Source organism: Lutra lutra, chromosome 1, assembly GCF_902655055.1.
Source record: "Lutra lutra chromosome 1, mLutLut1.2, whole genome shotgun sequence".
NCBI lineage: Eukaryota > Metazoa > Chordata > Mammalia > Carnivora > Mustelidae > Lutra > Lutra lutra.
This window is the reverse complement of record NC_062278.1, coordinates 220,163,607-220,191,602: the sequence shown is the minus strand read 5'-3', so window position 1 is coordinate 220,191,602 and position 27,996 is coordinate 220,163,607. Positions and strand designations below refer to the sequence as shown.

The window sequence follows — 27,996 nt, the reverse complement described above, 5'->3', positions numbered from 1 at the left end:
GGGAGGTGATCACCTCTCTGGAGGGAAGGCGTCTTTTCTCTGTGTATCCTTTTGTGCTACGGTTTAACTTGTTAAGCCATTAAAAATAAAAGCAGGACTTCCCCAAGTCCCGAGAGGGTGAATGTGCCAGGAGAGGCCATCCTGCTGTTGGGAACTCAAGTTACCAGCGTGCAGCCGGCCTCAGCTCTCTCTAAGTCTTGGCTGCTGGGACAGACAGGAAGAGGGGAATGGCCTGCCCTCCTGAGCCCGGAACCATGGAGTCAAGCCTCTGGTCAGATACTAGGTAAGTGAAGGCATTCAGGGCCGGGTAACGGGCCAGAAGGCTGTGCTGGAGCTGTTACGAGGAAAGCCTGTGGGCTGGACGGCCGCCCAGGACATCCCGGGCTGGGTCCCTGGGGGGACACACAGGGGCTGCATCCCAGAACGGTCCTCCCTGGGACCCTCGGAGGAGGGGCGGGCCCTCTCCCGGACCTGGCGCCTCCCAGGACCCCGCCAGTGGGAGGAACCCGCAGCCCCAGCCCCAGGCTTGGAAGGAACCTCAGGCAGGCCTAGGCGCGTCCTCTGGAATCGTTTACTGAGTCCACTTCTTACACGCATAATTATAAAAGAATAAGAATCGACAAAAATATTTTCTTTTCCATAATATGTAGAGGTGGTTCGTTTCCGGTGGGGTTTTTTTGTTTTTGCTTCTTTTCTGTTTTTCTTTTCGCTCGGCCCCTGGCAGAACGCTTGGCAGGGAGGAAGAGGCAGGAATAAGGATAACCCTGAGGCGGGGAAGGGTCCACTGCCAAGGCCGAGCCCCGGGATTGCGCGGGCCCGGCGCTTCAGAGCCGGCTGAACGCTCAGGGGCAGGCGGGAGGCTCGCGGCCCGCTGCGCACTGACCCCCGCCGCACTTGGAAGAAGGGTCGCCCCCCGCCCCCCACGGGTGCTGGCTGGCTGGAACTCTGAGGCCGGCGGCGGACCCCATTGTAGGTTTAGGCCCCCTTTGCTTTGTCTTTTAAATAATCATCAAAAACGCCCCCCCAAACAAAACACACTCGGACGGGGGCGGGTCTGGAAGGAAAGGCGAACGCATGCTTCTGTGCCGGCCGCTGAGGGGCGGGGAGGAGGCCCGGCCCCGCCCAGTGTCCTCGAGGTCCCCGCCCCCCAGGGGTTCCCGGTGGAGTTGAGACTCCAGCTCCCGGACAACGTAGAGGGGAGGAGGATGGCCTGAGGAAGTGCCTCTTGGATGGGGCTCGTCTCTCCGTCCTGGCAACCGAGAAGCAGCAGGCAAAAAACCCAGGAGCGTTACATAAAGGAGAAAAGGCGTGGGGGCAGCGAAGGCAGAGGCTGGGTTTGGGGGGCTGTGCAGCGGGGGCGGTGGAAGGGGGCGCCGCGCCAGGGGGCGGGGCTGCGGGGGCCACTGGGGCCCTCCTGCCGGCTCCCGGGCGGCAGCAGCGGCAAAGCCATTGTGCTCTGAAGGCGGCCGGCGGCGCGGGCTCAGAGGTGCTCCTGTAGAAAGTGCAGAAGTGTGACTTCGTAGTGCTCGCCGGACTCAGGGCAGCGGATGCTGTGTCTCTCGTTGGGGTAGATCTGGGTGGACAGAGAAGGCAGGGCTGGTGACACAGAGGGACCCTGCCCCAGGCGATCGCTGCGGGGCATCCTGCCCCTGCCCCCCACCAGTCCCCAGCTCAGGGCGGCTCCTGTGGGGGGGGGCTGTGGAAAGAGCAGGCACCCTGGACTGAGGGACCTGGGTTCCACACCCCCTCTGCCTGCCCTTCCCCCAACTCTCTTGCTGTGCACTCTGGGCAAGTGACCACCTCCCTGACCACAGCCATCAGCCTGGAAAACTGGATGAAGACTGTGGACCTCTCCAGGGCTTTTCCAGGGCAGGCCAAGCTAGTCCCCTGAACACAGAGCCCGGGCATATTAGGAATGGCGCATCCAGGAGCCCACCTCTCTGCCCCCAGGCTAGGAGCTGTCTCTGGACCTGGGGAGGTACAGTGAACCCACCCCAGTGGGGAGTGGGGGGGGGCATCAAGTCTTTGAGACCCTTGGTGCTGCTCTTTGGAGCCACCTGCATTGGACCCAAAGACCGAGGGAGGAGGGCACCTGCTGTGCCCCGCCTCCCACGGCAGGCCTTCCGTCCCAGGCTCTGTCAAGTGTTTCCTGGGTCCTCCCTCACCACCTGAGGGGGCACTATCCCCAGAGGGGAGCCCAGGACTTGATGCCAAGGGCCACCCCCAAGGAATCACCCAGTCCCTGAGACCTGGCTGAGCCAATGTCCAGGCTTAGTGACGGTGGATGACGGTGACAGGAGCTTTTTAGATCTTGCCTCTGACCCTCGTCTCAAGCTGGGTGGGACTGGCTGGTACCAAGGCCAGGGAGCCCGTTCCTCACCTCTCCCTGCCAGCAAGATGGGTTTGTGAACTAAATCATTCCTTACCCTCCAGGCCCACAGCCACTACTCCAGTTTGCTACTCTGGAATACATCCAAGGGCCCAGAGGTGTCTCCTCCTCCTCCCTTGCCTTCTTTAATCCATCCCTAGATGAAGTACAAGTCTAATCATACTGTCCCCAGCTCAGACCTCCACAAGGACTTGCCAGTCTGGCATCAAGACCCTGTCTCCCACTTCCCGCTGGATCCTGGCTGCCCTGCAGCCTCCCAGGCATCACGCACCCACCAACCCCCCCCACCCCCCCGAACTCAGGCGCCAGCACTGCCTGGGACAGAGACCCTTCACACCACCCTGGGTCTGGCTGCCTGGTTACTTCTTCCTCCTTTTGGCTATGAGGAAAGGGAGAAGCTCTGTGTGGTTTCCTGCTGTGCTCTCAACCCTCAGGCCAGGGCCTGGTCTACAAGTGTGATGTGCTAACAAGGAGGACCGGTGACCACCAGCCTCCCGGTCCGTCTGTTCCAGGGTACCTGAAACCAAAGGTGGGGTCTGCCCCACCTCCCTCACCCGCTGCCCTGCTCCGGCCCCCAACGGAGTGTCTCATCTCACCTCCAACTCCGCATAAGGAGGCAGGGGCACAGGACTCCTATTCCACCCTGCGTGCTAAATGCTCTCCCAAGAGAACCCACAGTTTCTCCATCTGTCAAGTCACAACATGGCACTCCCCTGAGGGCAGTGTGGGAGGCTTCTGAGAGGCAGACACACTGGCCGTGGCGGCAGGTGATAAAATCTGCCCCTCTCACCTCTCCTGCTTGGCCGGCCCCTTTCCTGCCAGGACGACTGAATATGGCTCACATCCCAGTGGGTCTCATGGGCCTCTGTCTGGAGAGGGCTACAAGGGAGGCGGGCCCTCCAACCCCTGCCCTCTTCCAAGCCTGGCTCATCACTGGGTCCCCCCCCCTCACCGACAAGCCCCACCCTGCTATGGCAGAAGCCCCGCCCCTCTCACCTCCAACCTCTGCTCTCTTCCAAGCCCAAGGTCCCACCTCTCCCGGACAAGACCCGTACCCCACAGTGGAAGCCCCTCCCCTTGCCCAACACCCTGCCCACCCCAGGCTGTGTCCTGGACGTCGCCCTGCCTTAGCTCCCAACTCCGTTCTGCTTACTCCATCAACCCTGGTCTCCAGTCCCAGGAGAGGCCTCCGACACTCTTCCGTGCCTGGTGTTGAACCCCCCGGCCTCCCATACCCAGGCTGAGCTGGGTACCCCCTACTCTCCAGCGTCCTTCAAGGTCACCTCCTCGGGGAGCTCCTCTCTGATCCCAGTGACCCTGAGATACTCTCAGCGCCCTGTACCATTCCTTCCAGGCAGATTTCTCGGGTTAAGGTAAAATGGTGAGGGCGTGATAATTTCTGTAACACTGACCTTCCACCACCAGACTGAGCTGGGTGGGGGGCAGGCGCTGGCCTGTCCCCTCAGTGGGCCCAGCGTTGAGGCACCACCAGTGACCAGTACATGATCACTGACAACATGTGGGGACATGGGGGGGGAGCCCTCCCTCAGGGGCCAGCGCGCGGCAGGTGACTCCGCCCCTCCCCCCCTGCGGGCTCCTGGGGAGGCGCCACCTACCTGGAGCTGGTAAGGTTTTCCGGCCCGGATCAGCTGGGAGACGAGGAAGTTTGTGTGGAAAAAGTGCACGTTCTCATCCAGGAAGCCGTGCAGGATGAGCAGGCGGTTGGGCCTGGAAGACAAGGCTGGGTGAGGGTCTGAGGCGGGACCCTCCGCTCGCACCCAGCCCTAGCGGCAGGCGGGACAGCAGCTCTGCAACGTGCCGGGGGCAGAACTGAAAGCCTCAAAGCTGGGGGTGACAAGCAGGGCTGAAGACCCCCCCACTTCCTTCCAGGCAAGGAGCGGAGCGGCACAGGGAAGCTTCTAGAACAGTGCTGCCCCACAGCACTGCAGGGCGATGGAATGTTCTAGACCCGCCCTACCCACTGCAGTCACCACCATCATCACCACATGCAGCTACTGAGCACTTAAAAGGTGGCAGGAGTGGCCAAGAGCCTGTCATTTTAAAAAATTAGATTGTTTTTTTTTTTCCAGCGAGGATGGGGAGGGGCGGAGGGAGAGGGAGAGAGAGCCTCGAGCGGGCTCTCGGAGACCTCACGAGCCTGGGGATCATGACCTGAGCTGAAATCAAGAGTCGGACACTTAACCGACTGAGCCAGCCAGGCGCCCCTACAAGTTTGATTTTTAAACATAATTTATTGAGGTGAAATCTACAAAACTTCAAACTCCCTCATGTCAAACTGAACGCTTCCAGGGCATTTCGTGGATTCATAATGTTGGGGAGCAGCAGTTCTATTCAACTCCAGCAGAGCCCTCCGACCTTAGCGGTCTCCCCCGACCCCCTGCCAACCAGACAGTCCACGTCTGTCCCGTTGGGAGTTACTCTGTCAGTGGCTGTGAACCCACGTGAACTGACATTCGCGGGGGCGCATGGGGGCTCCTGGCTCCTGGACCGGACGGCACAGGCCCAGAGCGCTGGGTTTTTGAGCTCAGCTGTCCCCAGGCGTCCCCAGAGAGCCCAGGCCGCACTCCCAGCCCACGGAGAGCGGCCTCACTGGGAGAGGGGGAGAGGGGCCCAGGCGGGGCCGGCCTGCACAGAGAGCCCAGCACGGAGGGCAGGGGCCCAGGGAAGTGGTTCACCAGGCGGAGTCGCACCAGACCGCGGCAACACCACGCTTCCCTTCAGAGAAAGAGGCCCATGGCGAAGCATGACATGGTATATGCCTCAGCCGGTCCCATGGCCCGGATGTTACAACTGTGGGGACCCGTGTCCCGAGCCACTGCATGTTAAAGTCCACAAAACAGGCCAATCTGGTTCAAGACCAGGCGACAGCCCCATAGCTCACCCTGTGCTTGGGGAGTGAGGGAGGCCTGCGTGTGCAAAGCAGCGTGACTCTAGAGCCTTCTTTCCATCATTCTGAGAGCAGGCCCGAGCCTCCTCCCTCCCAGGGCACCCTGGGCGCTGGCCTGCTTCCGTGAGCAGCAGTGACACAGGGAGGAGGGCTCACGGGGATATGAGGCGGCCGGAGAGAGGGAGGCCTAGGGCCCGCCAGAGAACAGCGCCGATGTGGGAGGTGCCGCGGCCGGCCTGCCCCAGCAATGGCAGGGGCAAGGGAGGGGTGGCAGGAGAAATGGGGGCCTTGACGCCTGCAAGGCTGGGGCGGTGGGGGCCTTACTCGTTGGGCAGCTTCTCCACGTGCAGAGCTACAGAACCCGCCTCGTAGCCCAGTTGGTTGTTCTCCGGGACGTCCATGTAGCGCTCGGTGTAGCCTGTGTCGTAGGCCATCCACACCGTGACCGGGGCGCCCGCGATGGCCACCTGAGGGCCACAGTGGACAGAGCGGGGTCAGGGAGACAGAGAGAGAAGCAGAGGGAGAGGACAGGAGAGGAGAGAGAGACACACACACGGGTCAGGTCTCAGGAGCCCTCGCTCGCCTGCCGGCGGTCCCGGGGCCTCCCCCGAAGGACGTGAGGAGCGGGCATGCACACGGGGGGCTGGCGGGGAGGGGCCCTCAGACCGTGCGTCCCCCGCGGATCGTGCGTTGTCGAGGGAGGGCGGGTGAGCTGAACGAGTGCGTTCAGGCCGGGATCGGCCCCTCCCTGGTCCCACTGCCTTCCTGCCTCCTCCTCCTCATCGCCGCCCCGCGGTGCCCGGACAGTGCCGCCGGCCTGGGCCCCTCCCCCGACGCTCTTCACACCGTGCCCCACCTCTGCCCATCCGAGGCCGGGGTCCCGGGCTCAGCCTCCCACAGAGAGCTGCTGGCGGGGTTTTGTGCAGCCGGACGCCATCCTGGGGTCAGCAGTGGCGGGCAATGAGGAGGGGGGCTCGGCCCCATGGGGCTGCTGCGGGGAGAAACAGCCACGTGGCAAGGCCCCTGCCGAGACGCCTCTCCGGGGGGGCGGGCTCCGAGGGGGCACAGGCGGGTGCCCGCAACCAGGAGGGGGACGGGGCGGGACCCACCTTGAACACTTGGGGCTTATGGATGAGGCCCATGAGCGAGAGGAAGCCTCCGTACGACCACCCGTGGATGGCGACCCGGTTCAGGTCAACGAAGCCGTACTTCTCGGCCACAAACTGCAAGCCCTCCACCTGGTCCTCGATCTCCACCTGGCCCTGGGGGACGAGGCCGGGCACCTCTCAGAGGCCTCCTTCAGTATGCGTGCCCTGCTGTCCCACCTCTGTCCCGTGTGGACCAGCAGCAGCTCCAGAAGCTACTCCTCCCTCCAGACCCTGTTCCAGTCTGCTCTCGGGGACGGGAGGTCAGATGGGCCCAGCTTCAGTCCTGCCCTGCCACCTCCTGGCTGACCCAGAGAGAGTCCCATCTCCCCTTCTGGGCCTCAGTTTCCTCATCCCAAAACTAGGACGTCAACGTGAATAGGACCACTTTGCAGTGGGCGCGAGGAGGATATGAGGTGGTGAGCATCCTGCACTCAGAGGCCTCGAACATGCTAAGGCTCGATGGACAGCGGCTGTCATCACCGTCGTCATCCTGATCACCATGACTGCCATCCTCACCGGTGTCACCACCCTCTACCATTGTCTCCATCCTCACCATTGCCACCACCATCGTTCCCACCATCACCACTGTCATTCCCACCATCACCTCTGTCTCCATCACAATCACCAGTATTCCCACTGTGAGCACCATTGGCTCCATCCTCCTCACCTCCACCACCAACACTACCATTGTCTCCATCCTCACCACCATCATTCCCACCATCACTGCCATGTCTCTGTCCTTGCTACCATTCCCACCACCACCACCATCATCTCCATCCTCATCACCATCATCATCTCCATCCTCATCACCATCATTCCCATCAACACTACTGTCTCCATTTTCCTCACAACCATCATTCCCATCATACCACCGTCTTCTCATCACCTCCACCACCATCTTCATCCTCACCACCACCATCATTCCCATTACCACCCCCATCACCACCATCACCACCATCATCATCATCCCGTCACCATCACATCATCACCACTGCCATCACCATCATCACCACCATCACCAACCACCATCATCACCACCATCACCATCATCACTGCCATCACCATCATCACCACCATCACCACCATCACCACCACCGATCACCATCATCACCACCACCATCACCATCATCACCACCATCACCACCATCATCACCACCACTTCTATAGCCATCAGTCCCCGGCTGGTCCAGCCACTGGGACTTCCTGCTGACGGGGCCTACATTGATATGTTTGGCTCATCTGGGCCTCGGGCACTGGGACGGGTGGATCTCTGTCTCCCCATGGGGTGCGGCTCAAAGCACAGAATCAGAGTAGACATTCTCCTTGGTTCCAAAAGGCTTCCCTACTAATCCTGGCATCCTGGCTGGGACTGCCCTGAGGAGGTGTTCCAGAGCTGCCCCCGGGCCCCAGGGCTCCCCTCACCACATAGGGAAGGCCCCGAGAAACTGTGAAGACATGTTACCATTTGGTTTTTCAGGGCCCCTTCGAACCGAAGCCCTCGCTGACACGAGCCCCTGCCATCGATCACAACCACAGCGTAGCCCAGGGACGCCAGCGTGTTGAGCCGCAAATACTTGATTCCTTTGAAGGAGTTATTCACCAGCTGCACCTGTGAGGGGAGAGCGGGGAGGGGACGTGGAGCTTTAGGGGGAGTGGCGAGGACTCTGGTATGACATGCCAGGCAGGAAGGGCTGCATGGGCCAGAGGCCACGGGGCCGGGGCTAGGGGTCTCACAGCCTCATCAGGGCTGCCACGCTTTGCCATGAAGGCTGTGGACGGCCCCAGAAAGCTTCTAGCCATGGGGGAGTAGAAGCCCAGGCGGGGGCCCCCTCCACCAAGCCTGCGCTTGAGACGGGCGCCCTGCCCAGCCCTTCCCTGGGCTCAGTCCCTGACTTTCTCGGTCCCGTTCTGCGTCCCTCTATCTGCAGTTTTCTCCAAAAACAGACAAACCCCGGTGCTGTTCTCTGGCTTACTTGACATTAAACAGTCTCTCACTTGGCTCTACTGATGTTTGCTGCCTTATCGGGCCCTGGCCTGGGGGGGCCATGTCGGCTACTGCGGGGCACGGACCATCCCAGGCCCCTACCATAGCTCTGATGACTACACATGTTCCTGGGGATCCCCGAATGTTGCCTGGGGGACAGAACACCCCCAGATGAGGAACTGCCATCTCACATGGACCCAAATGCCAGTCTGCCTGCCTGGACCTGTCTCGTCCCCTTCTCAGAGAACAGGGCCCAGGGCCCATGGTCACCTCTGTCCCCAAGTATGTGACCAGGGGTGACAGTGGGTTATTTCTGGGCAGGTGGGCCAGACAGACACCTGGGGACTGGGGAGGTTTCCCAGAGGGACAAGGGAGCACCAGCAGGTGAAAAGGGAAGGGAGCTACATGAGAAGGTGGGGTGTACAGACACCCAGAGGCAGGGGAGCGAGGGCCCCCAAAGACCCTGTGTGGTCAGTGGGGCTGCGGCCCCCTCACATGAACCCTCCTTCTGGCCTGGCTGGCACCTGAGTCCTGGCATGAAGGAGGAGGGGTGTGGGCAGCAGGGCTGACACCAACCTGGGGGCCTCCGTATACAAAGAGGACCGTGGGGTGCTTCTTCCCAGGCTGCACAGCGTGAGGCTTGTAGATCATGCCGTAGAGCCGCACGTCTGACCGCGTGTGGAAATGGAAGATTTCTGGGGGCACGTAATCCGGGGGGCAGCCTGCGGAGACAGAGCGGCTGTGTCTTCGCGGGCCAGAGGGCACCAGGGAGGCACAGGTGGCAGAAACCCACGCTCCGTGGCCCAGCCCTTGGCTGTGGTGGGGGATGGGAGGCGCCCCATCTTCTGTGCTTCCTGATGGTTTAAAATCAGAATCTGAGGGCCCCAAAGGACTCTGGGCAGGCTGTGGTCCCCCACAACACTTGCTGATCTGATCTCCTATGGGGGTGGCCACGCCTCTGGGGTCTGAGCGACAGCCAGTGCTATTGTCTGCTTCTGACTGTCCCTTTCAGTGCTGCCAAGCGACCCTGGTTTTCCAAACAGGACAGTGAGGCAAATGTCCTTCTTTATGATTACCTTGAAAGTTTATTTAGGGAAATAGAGAAAGTCAACTAAAAAGAAATACGTCAATGGTCATGGAGGCTGGAAGGCCTCAAGTGCCTTCTGTAAAGGCTCAGACGATGAGTACTCCTATCTCTGTGTCTTAACTACGCGGCTGGGCTTGGCGCGCAGGCCGTGTCGGCCCACTTCTCATGGAGGTGAGCTACAAACACGGCAAGAGCGGCTATTTCCAGACGCGGCGCCTCATTCCACCTGCCCAGAAGCCCAGGGCTGGGCACCAGGACACAGGACTTCCCACTGTTGTCCCCCTTGCTCTGCTGGTGTCCTGGTAATAAGACCCACCCTTCCCTCAGTTTCATCTCTAACACCCAGCCCAACACCCGGCCCAGGGTTCCTGCGCTGTCGCATTCTGCGGTAATGTGGGGAGAGTCAGACTGAGTGAGCTCCTGGCTGGAGCCTTCTCACTGGGTGCCGGAGGGTGATGACCTAACAAGACGCCTTCCAGCCCACAAAACACCCCACAAACGCCGGGGATCCTTATTTCCTAAAATGTTCTAATAATCTAGCAGGTGGCGAATCTGGGGTCAGGGAAGGGTGTTCCTTTTAGTGTGTGATCCCCGTGGGCTAGGCGCTGTCCAGAGTGTCTGGTTTTCATCCTACAGACCGCCTGCCGTGGGACCGTTTCATAGAGAAGGGACACATCCGAGGGAGACTGACTACAGTTCTGCAGCCTGCAAACAATCTGGGGTCACCTAAGCAGAGTCTGGGCCACCCCTTAAGCTCCTGGGCAAATGGGTAAGTTGCCTCCTGTCCCCCAAGGCCATGCTCGTGCCCGACCCCCACCTCCTTCCAAAGGCATCGGGACGTGTGCCCTGCGCAGACACCATTGGAGACAGCAGCCCGAGGGGATGAGGATGCCCTACACGGGGACCCCCAGGTCTGGCAGCTGGTTGCTCTGTGCCATGTTAACCGCAGTGCGGAAACTAGAGACTGGCCCAAGGGGCAGGGCGCACGGGACAGGTGGGGTCACTGGTAATGGTCAGTGATGAGCTGTCAGGGCCCCTGGGCCCCTTGCTGCCTCGAAGCTGCCAGAACAGCCCTCCCTCGCCAGGGTCACTTCACAGGGCTGCATTCCATTTTACAGACAGGTAAGCGGAGGCTCCCGGGGATGGCAGGTACGGGGAGACTTGGCCAGGGTCCCCAGGAATGTGGGGGCTACTCACTGGCCGCCTCCATCATGCTGGCCCAGAAGTGGGGCTGCTTATGCAGAGGGTCGTCGTCGGGGCCGCTGAGCTTATAGACGTGCACGCAGGGCGGGGTGCCCACGCTGCTGTAGTGGCTGACGAACATGTCGAAGTTCTGCAGGCAGGACGGGGCGCTGAGCACTGCAACATGCGCGTCCTTCCCGACCTCCCCGGCTGCTTTGGCTCTCCCTGCCCCCATCAGCCGCCAACCTATTTACTGTCTTTGCTCTGTGTGCTCACTCCTTTAAACTTCAAAACTCTTCCCCTCACATGAGGTGGACGCTAGTACCATCGCCCCCATTTCACAGATATGCCAACTGAGGCCGAGAGGAATCTGTCCCCTGGCCAGGGACCCCCAACACCCCCACCCCAGTGGTAACTGACAGACCCAGGCTCATACCCAGACCCTTCTGACGCCAGAGCCTGCTCGCAGTGCTGGTTCTACAGCACCTGGACCGGAAGCAGCCCTAGGCACGATCACTGCCTGAAAATCTAGACGTTCTGACAGGCTAAGGATGGGTGCCAGAGTGGTGCCCTCAGGCACATCGAGGGAGGGCCCACCTGGCTCATGGAGCAGCTGTGGGAGAAGCCGGGAGCGGTGAGGCGCACGATCTCGCCCGCTGTCTCATAGCTGACCACGTAGAGGTGGTGCTCCAGGGGCGTGTCCTTCGTACCTTGGAAGTACACCAGCTTCGTCTCCTCGTTGACCCAGATCTGTAGAGGCACAGGGGCTCCTTGTGAAGCAGCCCCAGGCCGGGCCTCAGACTTCCTGTGCCTTTCCCCCCCGTGGTGGCTGGGGCAGGGATGCAGACCCTTCTCCTGCCCCCACAGGGAGGGCCCCAAGTTCTGTGGCTGGGACATTTGTTCTCTCCCCAGCGGGCTGTAGCACACCGGCCGGAGAGGAGCTAGCTGGGAGAGAAGCGCCTCTCGGACCTGGAGGGGAAGGGGCGGACTGTGAGCCCCCAGGTAGACTTGAAATTGGAACCCCGACCCCAGACAGCCCCTTCTGGGCATGCCCAGAGCTGCAAGGGTGGAGCAGAGGGCACATGGACTAGGACAGAGGCTGAGAGAGGGGCTGGCCTGTGCCCGAGGGCCCATCTGTCCCCGGAGCCCTGGTCCCCAAGGGATCAGCCCACCCCTCTGACCCAGGCGTTCGGGGCTAAGAAGCCGCACCTGCCTAATGGGTGAACCCGCATCAGACCCGGGTGTGATGTTTAGGTGATGAGGCCTCAGGGAGAGCGGGTAGGAATTCTCCTCTGGGGATCGGAAAAGCCACTTATGGCCTCTGGGGCCAACCCGGCAACACGGTTAAAGGTGTGTTCTCTGAGGCAGCGACTCTGCTCTGGGGACCTGCCCCTGAGGGCTCCGCCTGGGGGCGACTTCAAGTGGGAGGACAGACACGCTGTGTTATTAATGTTAAAAAAGGACGATGACTTGAATGTCCAAAATGACAGATGGGTTTCAAAATGCTGGCACACTTCTCTGCAGCCACATAAAACCATATTTTCTTAAAGAAAACAAAAACACCTCAACTCCTCCAAATCCTCCAAAACAATGTCCTGTGGAGGGGCGCGTGGCTCAGTCGGAGCAATGTGCCACTCTCGATCTTGGGGTCGTGGGTTCGAGCCCATGCCAGGTGCAGAGATGGCTTAAGTCTTTAAAGAACAAAACAAAAACCCTAATGTCTCGTGGACATGTGCGCACACAGAAACGCTCCGCTGGGGTTTTCGCCGCAGTCGGCCACCTCCGAGGGGATGAAGCTTCGGGAGCCTGGGTGGGGTGGGGAGTGAGAGGATCCCTAATGTCGGGTTACTTCGAATGGTTCAGTTTGTGCAGCAGACACTGATGTATCCTTTGTTGCTGTCCTTTTCAAATAAATGCAGGTTTTCTAGAAACAGCATGTCTCTGGAAAATCCCTAGCCGTGAGCAGTCACCGGCCAGTTTTGTCACCAGGACCACGGGAGATGCACACACGGAAGGGGGCGCTCCCGGGCACCTGGCTCTCCACCACCCCCGAGGCCCCCAAACAGTGCAGTTGGCTCGGACCCGCGCCCTGCCTGTGCGCACAGCCTCTGGAGGGGTGTGAGAGGCCAGGCTTTCCCTCTGTAACCTTGAACATGCTGCTCTGGTGTCCGCGAGATGTCAGTTAGTAATAAAAATAAAAATAAGCTACCACAGCTTCTTCTTCTTTTACTGTCTGGGAAAAACCCAGGCATGCAAGGCCCGCAAGGCCTACGGGGTGGCAAAAGGGGAAAATTCCAGCTGTCGGGTCTGCCAGATGCTATGCTGGGGGCTTTGGGTTACTTTAAAGCAGGGTCCTCATCAGGGCGGTCCTGCCCCCTCCTCTCCCGGGGACATGTAGCAACATCTGGGGACATCTGTGGCTGTCACAGCTGGGATGAATGGGGCCAGGGAGGCTCTTGCCGCCCCACAGTCCCCACAGGACGCCTCGATGTGCGCAGTCCTGAGCGGGAGGGACTGGGGGTGCGGGGCGCCTCTTAGCAGAGCAGAGCGAACAAGGAGGCAACCTTCAACCTTCTGGTACCCTAACCTCCAACTCGCCTCACATCCAGGTGAGTGTGAGATCTGACACCTTGCTTCTGGTCTGAGTCAGGTGTGCCACCTGGACCTACCGCTGTCCCTCCTCGTGGGCTCACTCAAGTGTGTACTGACCACTATTTTCCCTGCACGAGCAGCTCTGGGACACACGCATGCCTGGACGCATGCTAACATCTCTCATGTCTGTCTCTGGCCCAGGAGGCATTTATGCTGGTGTGAGGTAGGGATCCGGTAAATCTGATTAAGAGCTCACGCCATAAAATTTGGAATTTTGTAGAACTGGACCCTGATGAAGAAGCTCTCGTCAGAGGCAAGTCTTGCCACGTTTTTATGCTCGTTCACTTGGGCGAGTGGAAGGTACACCACTGGTCTCTGCAGCTGCGTCTTTGTCCCCAAACCTCCCAGGGACAGACACTGGGGCAGGGCCCGCTGGATGCCACAGGACAATCCCACGGTAGGCAAAGTGTCTCATCAATTGCTCTCCCAGGGAGAGGTGATTTCACGGAGCAGGAAAAGGCTACGGGAATGCAGCAGGTGCACAGAGGAGCCCCCACGTCTGTCCCAGACTGGGCTTGTCTCCAGCTGGCCAGAGCCCTGTGGCCCTGGGCGTGCTGGAGCAGTGGACGGAGCTGAGTGGAGCAGAGCAGGAGGCAGGCGCAGCCAGGAGGGAAGAGAGAAGCCACAGGCACACAGGTCTGCAGGGAAGCTGGAGCGAGCGTACGCACATGTCTATGCACGTGTGCGTGCACAAGCATGTGTGCGGGGCAGGCGGGGAGGGCTGCAAAGAGATTCTGGTACCTTGGAGCCGTGCCTTGCCAAAACCTCCCATTCACCACTAGTCAGCGCGATCTCCTCCTTGATGGGGCATTTAAATTCATCTGGAAGTAAGGAAAGGAAGAGGTGAAGGGGGCCCCAGGCAGGCGTGAAGGGGACTCAAAGGCCCTGAGGCCAAATTCCACCTGAGCGAACTTGTCCCAGAACCCCGTGCAAGCCAGGCCATGTGGGAGACGAGAGTGAGCTGGCTGAGCCCCAGCCATGGGATAGAGCAGGGACCCGCCACGGAGGCTGTGTGCACATTCCGGCATCTCCCAGGGAAAACCAGACAGCTGTGTTCGTATTGGAAGCACGAGTATTAGAACCCCGCAGAGGCCAAACCATCAACTTCAGGGCTTGCGATCTGTGACCTCTCAGCACAAGTCTGGACTGTGGAGAACCAGATCTTGGTTAAAACCACTATGGCTGAGGGGTGCCTGGGTGGCTCAGTGGGTTAAGCGTCTGCCTTCGGCTCAGGTCAGGAGCACACCTGGCTCCCTGCTTCTCCCTCTGGGAGTCTGCTTCGCCCTCTGCCACTCCCCGCTTGTGCACGCGCGCTTTCTCTAACAAATTTAAAAAATCTTTAAAAACAAACAAATTTAAAAAAAAAAACCACTTTGGCTAAGCAAAGCCTCGGCTGAGTTCTTATGACATAGTTTTTGGATTTTTGGGGGTAGATCTCACTTCTGAATTTCCGCCAGGTAAATAATTACGGGAAGCCTGCTGGCACACATTCCAAATTTACTGAGACAGTTTACGAGTGGTGGCTGTTTCATTCTGGACAGCTGGGTCTGGGAGGGAGAAAAAACTCCTCCTGTGTCCCTCACTCCCATGGAGGCCGGACACAGCTGACCGGTCACTCATCCAGATCTTTTGTTTTTAACCTGGAAAGCTTCGCCAGTTTGCGTGTCGCCCTCGCACAGAGGCCCCGCTCATCTTCTCTGTATCGGTCCAGCTCTAGCCCTCTGGGGAGGGCGCTCATTCAAATCTTATCGGGGCCGTTCTCGGTGGTGTCTACAGAAGGGGCAGGGGTAGCAGAGCCGCAGGGGACTACCGTTAAGAGCCCTGCTTCTGCTCCGTCCTCCTGCCCCACTGGGAGGACCCGGGGCACTCCCCGCTTGTGGCCACGGTCCCTCAGCCCTCCGGGTACAAGCCGGCACCTTTCTGTGGAGGGGCTGCCGACCATGCCCGCTCGGCTCTCTCTTTCTCTCTCTCTCTCAAGGGGCCCTCCGCTGCAAAGGACACCCCGTGCGACCCGGACACACCGCTCCTGCCGGTGCTGTTCCCGTGTCTTGCCGGTCCTCCAGGCTCCTGACCCTCCTCCTCCTCCCCCAGGCCCGCCCATGGCACCTCTAACAAACTCATGCCTTTTGGTCCAAAGTGACCAAGGTCTCGCCTTCTCAGCTGTCCAGTTGGCACCTAGCAGGCCTGAGCCACATGCCGGGAAGTAAAAGCGGCGAGGGCAGGTGGGAAACCTGGGGCGCCCACCACAGAGGCCGGAGGGGCACCTGCCACGAGCTCCAGCCCGCGGCCACAGAGGCTGCGACGAGGATGCACCCAGTGAGGTCTCCCGAGGTAAGATCAGGTGGTCCGGCCAAGTCAGACAGACAAACGGGAAAGCACAATACCGGAGAGCCACAGAAAAAGCCGCCTTGGAGATGGCCTAGCCAGCCTGTACCGACTGCAGTACACCCCAGGTGACAGCGGTGGCAACACCCTGAGAGGGCAGTTGCTCTTCTGTCCCTGTCTTACTCAACCCCCATCAGCTTGTGGCTTCGCCTGTTTCCTGCCCCTGGCTCGGCTCCCCTGACACCTCGCGCTCTCCGTGCCCCATGCAGCACTGCCTCAGGCTTGTTGGCGGGCTGCCTCTGAACTGTGGGGCTCCCCTGGGGAGATCTGGCCCCAGGGGACACAGGGTGATGTCTGGGGACATCTGGGGCTGTCATGATCCTGGGTGCTCCTGGCACTGAGTGGGTGGGGGTCAGGGAGTACTGTTCAGAGCCCAGGACGCTCCCACTGAGGACAAGCTGGCCCGGGGTCCATAGTGCTCGTGGGGGAGAGCCTGAGGGGTCCTGGGCTGGCTCGCAGCCCACACTGCTTCCCCGCCCAGACCTGGCCTTTTGTTGCTCCATCCTGTCCCAAGGCCGAGACGCCGTCTGTGTGAGGATGCCCACACGCCCACTGCACATGCGTCTGCTCCGCGGAACTTCGGGCAAGTGGACCCACCCGCGCAGCACGGCCACTTCTGGGCACTGCCATGTGAACATGTCCAAGCCCCAACTAGACGTTTCTCTCCTAAAACTGTCCCTCCCAGGTCTTCCTGTCTCACACTGACCCTCCAAAATCCCTTCAGGCACCTAGTCTTTCCTTCTTCTCTCTGTCTCCACCCGATCCACCACCACACCGCAGTGACTCGGAGGTCAAAGTTCATCCAGCATCAAATCCACCTGTGTCAGTCCAGCCTGCTGCCATGACCCATCCCTGTCACCTCTCCTTGCCCCTCAGCTGCACCCCACACGGCAACCCTTGGGATGGCTTTAAACTAATATAAGATCAATGGTAAAAGCCCAAGTCCTCCCTGAGGACCCCGACACCCCGCACCAGCTGCCCCGTCCCCTCTCTGCCCTCCCCTCCTCCGTCTCTCCCCCTCACTCACTCTGCTCCAGCCACAATGGTCTCTTCTCAGCTCTTCCAACACGTCAGGTAGCTACTGCCCCAGGACCTTTGCACAGGCTGTGCCTTCAACCTGGAATGATCTGTGGAGCTGCCTCTGCCACCTGTTCCAGGTCTCTGCTTCATAACACACTATCCACAGATGTCCCCTGACCTCCCATCCTAGAAAGAAGGCCCCTCACTCTCCAGCCTCTTATCCTGCTGCATCTGCCACCATGCTCATTACTCTCAATTGTTTTTGGATTCTTGCCCATGTCTTCCACTAGAGAGCTCTGTAAGAGCAGGGATTTTCCTTTCTCTCTGTGTAATCACACCCCTGGCACCTAGAGCAGGGGTTGGCAACATTCCCTATAAAGGGCCAGACAGCCAACATCTTCAGCTTTGCAAGCTAGATGTCACACTGCTGTCACACTACTCAGCTCTGTCATTGAGGCATGATATCAGCCACAGACACTCTGTAAAAGAATGAGCGTGACCATGAGCCAATAAAACTTTATTTACAAAAATAAATGGTGGGCCGGATTTGATCCGTGGCAGTGGTGTGCTAACCCCTGGTGCGAGATGGGCCTGGTGCGTAGCAGGTGCTACACAGATAACACTGACTGAATGAACGGTTGCCTCTAATAAGCTTGCCAGGCCATGAGGGATGTTCGGAAAAGGCAGGCTTTTTCCTCATCCTGCCCCTCCCTCCTGGAACTGGTCACAGGGTGGGGTCAGTGAGTAAGCAGTGCCCTGAGCCACAGACGGCTGCCTGGGTGAGCGATGGTGTTAGTCAGGCTTTGCTCACCTTCCCCAGGGCTGAGAGGCTCACTCCAGTCGTAGCCACTGGGCTTTAAGATGGCGGTGACCTTGTACAAGTGGCAGAAGCCAGTCTTGCACTCGTTGGCACGGATGAAGCAGAGCTCATCCTCTCCCTCTGACTGGGGGAAGGGATAGAAGATGTCATGAACCTGTCCGGGAAGGAGAGAGAAGAGGCATGAGAAGGTGGGGCTCTGAGAGTTGGCTGGTCTCGTGTAGAGGACAAACCCAGCCCCCCAGGGACCCCCGCCTGCCCCAGCCCTGCCCCACTGGGGATCTGGGGGCCCGGGCGGGGTGCACACCCGGCAGCTCCCCACCCTTACGTTGATCCACACATCGGTGACCTCCTCATACACGATGTGAGGCTGGACATTCCTGGGCACTGCTCTGGCGAAGGCCAGCCGCTCCTCCGTGTTCTCGGTAACGGGGATGAACAGGGCCGGGGGCAGCAGGACGAGCTGAAGCCGCTGCTGGGGCCGATCCAGGAACATAGCCCAGGCGCTGAGAGAGCAAGAGGGAGAGACGGTGAAGGCCTCAGGGCCCGGTAGGGGGAAGCTGGATGACAGACACCTCCCTCCCCAAACTTATGTGGGCCCAGAGCCATTCCTCCTTTGCCAATGTACTGTGCCCTTGACCTAGTGAGCCCGTAGCACACAAAGGTTTCCTGGCCAGCACATGCCCTCAGGGGAACCTGGGGGTGACGGGGCTCTATAACCCGAGTACTCTGGAAACATGCCGCGTCGTCAGACCTTAGAGCAGCATTTCAAAAACGTCTGCCAATTTCTGCCACGTACATGGTTCTTTACTGCCCATTTTGCTCCGAACGAACAATGTTCTTTCGTTCTTTCTCTTTGGGGGAAATAAATTGTTTATTCTGTTGAATAACATCAATCTTTAAGGACCTGAGATGGAAGCGAACGTCAACTTAAAAAAAATCCTGTTGGTTGGGGTTTGGGCAGCTGGCTGGCTCGGCCGGTGGAGAGGGTGGCTCTCGATCTCGGGGTCAGGACGTCGAGCCCGTGCTGGTGTAGATTGCTTAAAAAAATCCGGAGCTCCTTTGTCATTATGTTCTACCCTCAGAACAGCTGCTTTGGTAGGGGCGCCTGGGTGGCTCAGTGGGTTAAGCCTCTGCCTTTGGCTCAGGTCATGGTCTCAGGGTCCTGGGATTGAGCCCCGCAACGGGCTCCCTGCTCAGCGAGAAGCCTGCTTCCCCTCTCTCTCTGCCTGCCTCTCTGCCTACTGTGATCTCTGTCAAATAAATAAATAAAATCTTAAAAAAAAAAAAAAAAACTGCTTTGGAACAGAAAGAACTTTGAAAAACCGTTTTCTGTGCTCTTTCCATCTGTAAATGGACAGGTTTGCAACGGTGGCCTGTTAGTCCCGCAGGTAGGAAACCTGGACCCCGGCGTGAAAAAACAGCAACAAAGACCATGGCGGCAAGGGACGCCACGGGGACGTGTGCGCCCACGAGAGCCTGCAGCCTGCCAAGGGCGTGGAGCCTCCGTCCAGGCTCTGAGCCGCGCGTCCAGCCGGAGGAGCGCGCTCTGTCTAGCAAAGGGCCAGCGGGCGGACAGCTCCGCTCTCTGGGCCACACGCTTTCTCGGGCAACAGCCAGCCCCGCTGACAGAGCGTGAAAGCCACTGCAAACGATCCGTACACAAAGGAGTGTGGCCACGTGCCCAGAAAACCTGATTTATGGGCACTGAAACGTGGTGTTCATATCCCTTTCATGTGCAAAGAAATGCTCTCTGCCTTCAAATTTTTTTTTTACCCCGTTCATTCAGAAGCACAAAAGCTGTTCTCGGCTCATGCGCCGATAACCAGGCGCGGGCCGGATGGGGCCTCGGGCAGTGGCCTGCGGCCCTGTTCAGAGAGGCGTGTCCTCGCCATGGCAGGACGGTCACCACATGAGCGGCAGGGAGAGCCCTCCGTGCCCAGCCGGCGACACTCACTACTTGCCGTCCCGGGTCCACCCGGCCCTGGCGATGTACTCCACCCTGGGGAAGAGCGTGCTGAACGGCTGCACCAGCTCCTTCTCCTGCGTGGCCACGATCTAAAGGGCAAGCAGAGTCGGGTCACACTCTGACCTGCCCACACGCTGCCCAGACAGACGCGGGCACTTCCGGAGCGGACACAGTGTCCCCCGAACCCCCATGTCGGAGTCCTGACTCCTGGCGCCTCCAAATTGTGCCGGATTCCGAAAGAGGGTGATTGCCACGGCCATCAGTCTAAGTGGTACCGGAATAGGGTGGCCCCAATCCCAAAAAAGGGGTGGTCCCTGTTTTATAAGGGGGAGGTGTGGGCTCCGGGGCCGCACAGGCAGTGATGGCTCCTGCAGAGAGAAGGCGGCTGTCTACAAGGCAAGGAGAGAGGCTGGGAACAGCCTTTCCCTCACCGCCTCGGGAGGAACCAGCCCTGCCCACGTCACCTTATCAGACTTTCAGCCTCCAGAGCTGGGAGACCGTACACTTTTGTTGTTTAAGCCCCCAGGACGCGGTACTCGGTTACCACAGCTGGTGGGCTGGAACCAAAGGGGTTCTGGTCTGGACTGTGACCGCGGAGCCGGGCAGCCCTCGGTGACAGGGACCTGCAGACACTGCAGCTTCCTGGAGGCGCGGGGTGCGGGGCATGGCCTCCAGAGGGCTAGGGGAGAAAGGCAGGCAGGGCCTCAGCGTGGCCCCTGCCCCTGCATCCTCCCAGCGCCTGGTCCCCAGGGGGCACCAGCCACGCCCACCTCAGGACCCAGCTCGCCTGCCCGGCCAGGCATCCCCTGCAAGAGCTGGGAGAGGTTCCACCAAGCCAGCTGGTGTCAGGTGTGTGTCCCATCTGCCAGAACGTTCGGGGAAAGAGTGGAGGAAGGGTTGGGTTAGGGCCGCATCATTCTAAAACCAAATCATGAAAATAAGGGTAGCTTCCGGTTTGTTCTGAAATCTCACACAAGAAGTCATTCTGACGGGGCGCCTGGGCGGCTCAGTGGGTTAAGCGTCTGCCTTCAGCTCAGGTCATGATCCCAGGGTCTTGGGATCGAGCCCTGCTTCGGGCTCTCTGCTCAGCGGGGAGCCTGCTTTCTCCTCTCTCTCTCCCTGCCTCTCTGCCTACTTGTGATCTCTGTCAAATAAATAAATAAAATCATTAAAAAAAAACCCAGAAGTCATCCTGACAAAAATGTGCAACAATGTCCTCAGCTGGTCCGCGCGTCCTAACGCTGGCGCCGGGACGTTTCCCTTTCCAGCCCCGCATCCTTCACGGTCACGTCCGCGCGCCCTAACGCTGGCGCCGGGACGTTTCCCTTTCCAGCCCCGCATCCTTCACGGTCACGTCCGCGCGCCCTAACGCTGGCGCCGGGACGTTTCCCTTTCCAGCCCCGCATCCTTCACGGTCACGTCCGCGCGCCCTAACGCTGGTGCCGGGATGTTTCCCTTTCCAGGCCCCGCATCCTTCACGGTCATGGCCTCTCCAGCCCTCCAGGCTGTGTGGTCCTGACCAAGTGCTCCCTGGCTGATGTGGACACTTGTCCTGACCCCAGGTGACAGAGAGAAGCGCACGGAGCACTGACAGGTCCCATCGAGTTCTACGTGAGGATCTGCCCAAACACTGGGGAGTGGGTGGGGGAATGGCCGGGTCGGAGGTCGAGTCCCCCAGATGACCACCCAATGGAGCTCTCTGTTCTGGAAACCCTCACGGGACCTTCTGCTCAAAGGAGCTCATCAGCACGGCCACCTCGCGTGGAGACGGGGGAGGCCAGGCTCACCGCTCCTGAGACCGAGGCTCAGGCAGTGCCTTGTCGGGTTCAGTTGGCCACGGAGAGTACCTGCCCTCGGAAAGGGAGTAGTGGCCTTGCTGATGCCGCCCAACTGTCCACCCATGTCCAACACCTCCCCCAGCCCCTCCTCTCCTCGACCCAGAAGCTTCTCCTGGGCACTCTGGCCACTCTCACCTTGCCCCGGCCATCAGTCTGAAACTCGGCCAGCTTCAAGGCGATCTTGGGATTCTTGCTGCCTGCAGAAATGAGAGGGAGGTGAGTCCGCCAGGCGTCACCCACGAGGGCTCAGAGCAGGTATCTGGGGTGGAGGTGCAGGGCGGTGCCCCAGCAAGGCCACAAAGCCCGTATGGAAGGGAGTGGTAGAGAGGGACTGGGTATCCAAAGGTCCCTACGTGGGTGCATGAGTCACCCCTCTCGTCCAGGCACAAAGTCCCTCAGGCAGGCCCCTCTGACTTTGGACCTGGACCTTGTTCCCAATAGCGCTGTGACAACTGTCTTTCCCACTTTAAGAACATGAGCCTATGCAGGGGTGGGGAAGGTGGGTAGTGCAGGGACAGGGACATAAGGAGCATGCCTCCCTGCCTCGGAGAGCTTGACAGTTGGTGACCAAGACAGGACACAACCACAACAGAACCATCAATGATGCAGTAATGTGGCCTGTCCCCCACGAGCTGTCGGAAGGCAGGTGACTGACTGGTTGGGATGAATGGTTGGGCGGCATCAGCAAGGCCACTACTCCCTTTCCGAGGGCAGGTACTCTCCGTGGCCAACTGAACCCGACAACGGCACTTTCCAGAGATGCGCTGGGACCAGGCTCCAGCTGTTTCTGCGGCCAGTCCCAAGTCTAGCCTGCAAAGCCCCAGCACCTGGCCGGGGGTGTCTGAGTGTCAGCTCTCCCGTCGGCCCCGTGGTGGGAGGGGGCGCTGGGAAGCTGCCGTCTCCCACTTACAGCAGGGGTTGCAGACGCCACTGGAAGGCTCTATCAGGCACAACACGTAACGAGTGCTTGCCACATGCTTCCAGGGAGGTGAAAACCAACCTGAACCTGGCCTGTGTGTGTGCTGTGTGCAAATCACAAAGTATTTTTAAAGAATTCAAAGAATGTTTAAGGGGTAGGCTGTTTCCTGGAGAAATTGGGATTTTTGGCCTCTTGAGAAACAGGGCAGACTTGAATCTGTGTTCTCAGGATGTGACAAGGGTCTGACATGACCTTGGATGGGGCCTGCACCATGCCCCCCGGCCCCCCACCCCGGTCTCCTGAGCCCCAAGGGAGAGAGCAGGTACCATCCATCGTGGCCCTGGTCCTGCCATCGTTCTCGACCCCTGCCTGCTTCTCTGGGTCCCGTGGGGCGTCCCAGTCGGGGCATGTCTCCTCTGGGAGGCTCAGACCCCTGCCCCGTGCCCTCACCTGTCCTGGGGTATCGGTAGGAGTCTGTCTTCCTTTCTTCTAGTGCGGGTGAAGGCACGTGGATGATCTCCACCTCGGACTCATCAACCTCCTCGTACAGGATCCGGAGCGTCTTGCCACCATCTGAACCTGGGAAGGGGTAGCAGAGGCTGCTGGGGGTGCCCTGCACCATGGCTGCTGCCTCCCGCCCTTCTCTTCCACCCTGGGGCCGCTCAGCTCCACCACGGCAGGGCCCAGACCGAGACCATGAGGTTTAGGGCTAGGACCCCGGGTCCCCGGCTTACTAGACCATAACCCCTGTCACATCTCCTCCAGGAGCCCGTTTCCTGACCCTGACAAGGGGGATGACAAGGGAGCCAGTACCAGCACACAGTGTCATGGGAGGTGGCCCTACAGAGGTCTTAAAGGCTGAACCACGACCGCACTGAAGTCCTGCGCTGGGAGCCCCCAGAACCTCAGAATGGGGCTGGACTGGGGGACAGGGCTTTAGAGAGGCGACCAAGTTAAGATGAGGTCGTCAGGATGGCCCTGAACCAACGGGACTGGTGACCTCGTAACAAGGGATGAGGCCACAGACACACACGCAGAGGGACCAGCAGGTAGGGACGCGGGGAGAAGACAGCCATGTGCTCGCCAAGCAGGGCGGCCTCCGGAGCAGCTGGCCCTGCCCACGCCCTGACTCCCAGCCCCCACCTCCAGGACCGCAACAGTAAAGGCTGCTGCTGAGCTAGCCCGGCTGTGGGGCTTTGCTCCCGCAGCCCACGCAGGGCAGCACGTGGGGCACAGCTCCAGAGGCTTAGGATCAAAACCATGACAAGAAGCGCATGAATCACCGGGTGGTGACAGCTCCGACTGGAATGCGGGCCTGGGAGCTGACGTCACGGGGAGGGAGCCCGTGGCCATTCCTTCCGAGGCTGCGGCAAAGGGTCCCCGTCTACAGTTTCCGGTACCCTCACCTACGACTCCCGACGGGTGGACCAGCGATGCCTCAAGAACCAGTGGCCCGGCCCCACCCAGTGGAGCCCCAGAGGGGCTGCAGGGCTGGCCTGAGGACGCATGGTTTGGGAAGAGCCGCTCAAAGCCAGCGCCCAGGACTTCTTTGTCCACACCCCAGGGAGGATTCCTGGCCCTCAAGCTCAGGCACTCTTGTGCTGCTGTGGCCTAAGAAAAGCCCTGCTCCTCCACGTAAGAGAGACGGGGGTGACCGTGGCTGTGGGGTCTGGCAGAGGGACATGCCGGGGGGGCTGATGGCTGTAGCATTTGGGGGGCTCCGTCAAAAGCGTTTTTGAGCTCTGCCAGCAGAGCAGAGAGAGGACCTGTGAGACCATCGAGGCCAGTGGATCTCAGCTAGGGGCTGTCCTGCATGGTTGTCACAGGACGTTGAACTCGAGTGACACGTCAGGTAGAGGCCAGGGATGCTGCTCAACACGCCACAGTGGCCCGGACGGCCCTGGTGACAAGAGCACAAGGGAGACAGCCTGCTCTCGGCCAGTGCCCTCGTCTCACTGCCCAGGAGAAAGCAGTACCAGGCTTCCGGCCCACAGGGAGTCACAGGCTGAATGACCAAGCGCAGGGCCCTTATTCCAGAGACACAGGCCACAGAGGCGCGTGACGACCGCGGGCCGGGCGGAAGGAGAGGGCATGGCATTGGCCCCGTTAGCGGCGAGCCCGCCTGGCTCCCTGCGGTCTCTGAGCACCTCTGGTGCCTCTCTGATGCCAGCGACCCCTCCTTTTCCTGGGAGCTGACTTCACTTTGCGTGCTGGTGGCTGCTTTCCAGCACAGGATTCAGTATCTTGCTTCTACTGACACTTAGGACTATGAAGTCTTCCTTTTCAGTCAGTGTAAGGATGAGGTGAGCTGGACCCAGGGCAGCAGAGTGTGGCGGACAGGGCTCTGTCACGGCCGTGCGCCCTGCTGAACCTCCCTGAGGCTCCAAGGCCACGGAGAAGTCAATCAGCAGCACACCCAGGTCTGACGCTACTGGCACACATCCCAGAAACAGGTCCCCCACCCTCAGAAGATGGGTCTTGCTTGACTGAATACCAGTAGCGAGACAGCCCTACAGTGCGTGGACAGAGAAAGAGAGACACTAGGACCTGTGATCTGGCTTCCTCCAGAAGCTGCTGGCAAAACCCATCAAGACTGAGGCTGCGTGCAGCTTGGGCTCAGCTCTCTCACTGCTGGACCTCTCTCACTGGTAGGATCTGGGATCCACGGCGCAGCTGACATCGGGGCCCAGGTCAGTCTCGATGGGCAGGGCTGAGCTGGCCACTGTAGGACGCTGAGCAGCAGCCCCGGACCCCCTCTACTCGAAACCCACAGCCCCTGGTGGGACAATGACAAACGTCCCCAGACGCCACCCAGCATTTCCTGGGAGCAGAACTGTGCCTGGTTAAGAACCACTGAGAAGCTCCCAGAAGGTCAGGAGAGATATACCAAAATGTTCATTGTGGCATTGTTTAGAACACAAAGCAAAAGAAAAACCAAAACCTCGAAACAACTGAAGGGTCTGTCCATGTAGAACTAATTTAAACCTATGGTGGCCCATCCATGCCCCAGGGACAGTTACTGTCACGCTAGTCCCCCGTGTGCAGACTGCAATGGCCCCAGATTCAAATGTCAAATCCTATCCCAAGGTGATGAGCCACTCGGGGCCGTGGGGTCCGGTCAGAGCAGTGCAAATGGCCTGGGACACTAACACTGCTAGGAAGGCAGCTAAGGTTTGTTTTAGGCGACAAGAGCAGAGAACAGAGAAGCAGGCAGACAGGGAAGTAGGTGCCTACCCTCCCAGGAGGCCGCAGGGCACCACCAGTAGCCAGTGAACCGGTCGAATTCTTCCTGGATGACAAAAGTGGCCACGCCTGCAGACCTGGGGTCATCAAGGACGCTGGGCGAGCCTGCACGGGGAGGGAGCCGCATGGGGTAAGGAACATAGGGCAGAGCAGGCCTTTGCCCCCAAGCACTGTGGACATTGGGGGCCAGGACAACCTACAGGTGAGGGCGTCAGCCGCTCTGAGGAGTTGACCTGCATCCCCAGCCCCCACCCGCTCCATTCCAGAAGCATCCTCAACCAGCTGGGACAGCTAACGTTGTCTCTGGACGTGACCAGTGTCCAAGCTGCCTGGGCTGAGCAGCTTTGGTTTAGAGAGAGGACGCTGGGGCTGTGGGGGCAGGACGGGGGCCACGTGACTGGAGGCCACAGCCAGCGCAGAGCCCCACACATGTGTGCTGGAGGATGAGGTCACTCCTGGGGAGCATGGGGCGAGGGGAAAATCCAGGGAGCACGTGAGGTCTGAGCCGGACCGGGCGGTGTCAAACGGGAGGGAGGAGGCGGGAGGGCCCGCATGAGCAGAGGCAGAACAAGCGCCTGGTGGGGGCCACAGGCCACTGGGACCTACTGCGCCAGAGGAAGCCACAAGCCAAGCAGGCGGGCTTCCCGTGGGGCCAGAGAGGGCCGCAGCAGGACCACACAGGCGGGCGAACCGGGCTGGCAGGGTTCATGCTGCTTGGGGCAGGGGGATGATGGATGGGAACGGGGGCCGCTCTAGGAGCTGTGCCAGTGGCCATGACGGCCATCCACATGGGTGCTCTGGGTCCCCGACACCTCCCCCACCCTGGCCAGGTGAGCGCCCCCCACTCCTGGCCTCACCTCTGTGGCAGAAGGTCAGCCGCCGCTCCTCGCCTGTCTCGATGTTGGCCACCCACAGGTCATTGCTGTTGATGAAGGAGAAGAAGGCGGGGTCGGCAGGGCAGATCTTAGGGTCCATCCGCGGCCCGCTGCATTGGGTCTTGATTTCCAGGGGCTTCATGGGGGACACCTGGGGACGCAGAGGGCCGGCTCAGGGGAACAGGAGGGCGCCCAGCCCCCGACCCCGCCCGCGGCCGCGGCCAGCGGCTCACCATGAAGCCGTTCTTGCCCCCGTCCCGGCAGTGGAAGAGGCTGTTGCTGGCCTGGAAGAGGAAGAGGCCGCTCTCGCTGTGGAAGTCGTAGGAAGTGATGCCGAAGACCCCCAGGCGCTTCCGCTCCCGAAGGAGCTCCTCCTCCCGAGAGTAGACCCCGTGGTGGGGCGTGGCCTGGGGACACACAGGGACAGCACTGCGTCAGCCAGGGACCCAGCATCCTGGCCGTAGATCCTCCGGCGGGGCATTCCTGGGAGGAGTCTGCCAATCTGCCTGCGGTTCACACCAGAGAGGGCCCAAACCCGGAGGCCACGAGGGCGCGCAGCAGGCGTGGGGTGACGAGGCAGACCGACTTCTGGGCGCACTGGAGATTTCCTCCTCTCTGGGCCCATCTCTAGGATTCCTCTGCCCATGTCTGTCCCCAGAGCCTCTCCAAGACAGAGCTCTCCCCACCCAAGGGCACGGAGGGCTACCCAAGGGGTACTGTTTCCTGGTCCCCAAGCCCACAGACCCACTCCCTCCTGCCCACATCACCATCCTGTCCAGCCAGAACTTGCTGTGAACCCACCCACCGGCACCGGTTCCTGCTCTCTGCATGCGGGGAGCAGGGCGAATCCAGGACCACCTGCTCCCCCGATGCACCTAAGCCTGGGGGGCCTAGGGAGATAGACTACTGCGGACACCACGCAGCCTCCCTGAGAATTTGAACACGATGGGGAGGCGCGAGGAACGCTGACGCCCAGAAACGCGTCTCTGAAAAGCAGAAGCCGGAGCACGATGAGCCCGCGCTTGGCCAGCCTGGGGCGGACCAGGGACAGCACGAGTGAGAGCTGCCACATGGGCGCAGAGAAACCCAGACTGCGCCTCCGCCCGCCCACCACCCCGGGCCATCACGCTGCTTTCCCAACCAGAAAGAAGTCAACCTCCCTGGACACAAAGCCGGCCGCAGCACTCCCCAGCTATCTCCCCACCCCCCCAAGCCAGCCAACTGCGGATGATGTTAATTATTAGCCCAGTTAAAGGACCTCAGTCTTTGGTGAGGCCTGGAAAAGGAAGAGATGCTTCTGGTAAGAGCACTTATGGGAGTGCCCGCTCTGGGCCTGCGGCGTGCCGGGAGGAGTCTGCCCCGGCCATCAGGCAGCACGCCCCCCGCCCCAACTGCCAGGCAGACTGTCCCCCACAAGGCCCGTGGAAACGACAGGCGGGCCCAGGGCGGCTCACCTGGAAGTGATCCAGCATCTGCTTCCAGGACAGGAGCAGCAGGGCCTCTTTCCGGACCTTCCTGGGAATCTCTGAGTAGAGGAGCGAGTTCTCGCGGCTGCCGTAAGGCATCCCTTGGGGAGGGGT

General features: G+C 60.3%; 1 protein-coding gene and 1 pseudogene across 5 annotated transcripts in view; both read right to left on the bottom strand.

The window, feature by feature from the left end:
• Positions 1–560: 560 nt before the first annotated feature.
• The window catches only part of DPP9 (dipeptidyl peptidase 9), a 39,208-nt gene continuing 11,772 nt past the window's right edge, over positions 561–27,996 (bottom strand). For 2 of the 5 annotated variants that reach the window (XM_047705539.1, XM_047705530.1), the window contains 18 exons: positions 27,871–27,983; positions 26,650–26,823; positions 26,399–26,567; positions 25,533–25,646; positions 22,749–22,877; positions 21,515–21,576; positions 19,530–19,630; positions 17,880–18,078; positions 17,567–17,729; positions 14,092–14,171; positions 11,296–11,448; positions 10,714–10,849; positions 9,006–9,151; positions 7,908–8,054; positions 6,407–6,559; positions 5,622–5,764; positions 4,006–4,117; positions 561–1,573 (listed from right to left, as the gene is read on the bottom strand). In XM_047705539.1, the coding sequence (XP_047561495.1) occupies positions 1,481–1,573; positions 4,006–4,117; positions 5,622–5,764; positions 6,407–6,559; positions 7,908–8,054; positions 9,006–9,151; positions 10,714–10,849; positions 11,296–11,448; positions 14,092–14,171; positions 17,567–17,729; positions 17,880–18,078; positions 19,530–19,630; positions 21,515–21,576; positions 22,749–22,877; positions 25,533–25,646; positions 26,399–26,567; positions 26,650–26,823; positions 27,871–27,983 (2,387 nt within the window). In that variant the 3' untranslated portion in view covers positions 561–1,480. Of the gene's footprint in view, positions 1,574–4,005; positions 4,118–5,621; positions 5,765–6,153; positions 6,289–6,406; positions 6,560–7,907; positions 8,055–9,005; positions 9,152–10,713; positions 10,850–11,295; positions 11,449–14,091; positions 14,172–14,826; positions 15,121–17,566; positions 17,730–17,879; positions 18,079–19,529; positions 19,631–21,514; positions 21,577–22,748; positions 22,878–25,532; positions 25,647–26,398; positions 26,568–26,649; positions 26,824–27,870; positions 27,984–27,996 lie in introns of those variants that run through there. The other 3 variants (XM_047705545.1, XM_047705555.1, XM_047705563.1) reach the window with 3 other exon arrangements.
• Positions 14,985–15,082, bottom strand: LOC125089947 (uncharacterized; annotated as a pseudogene).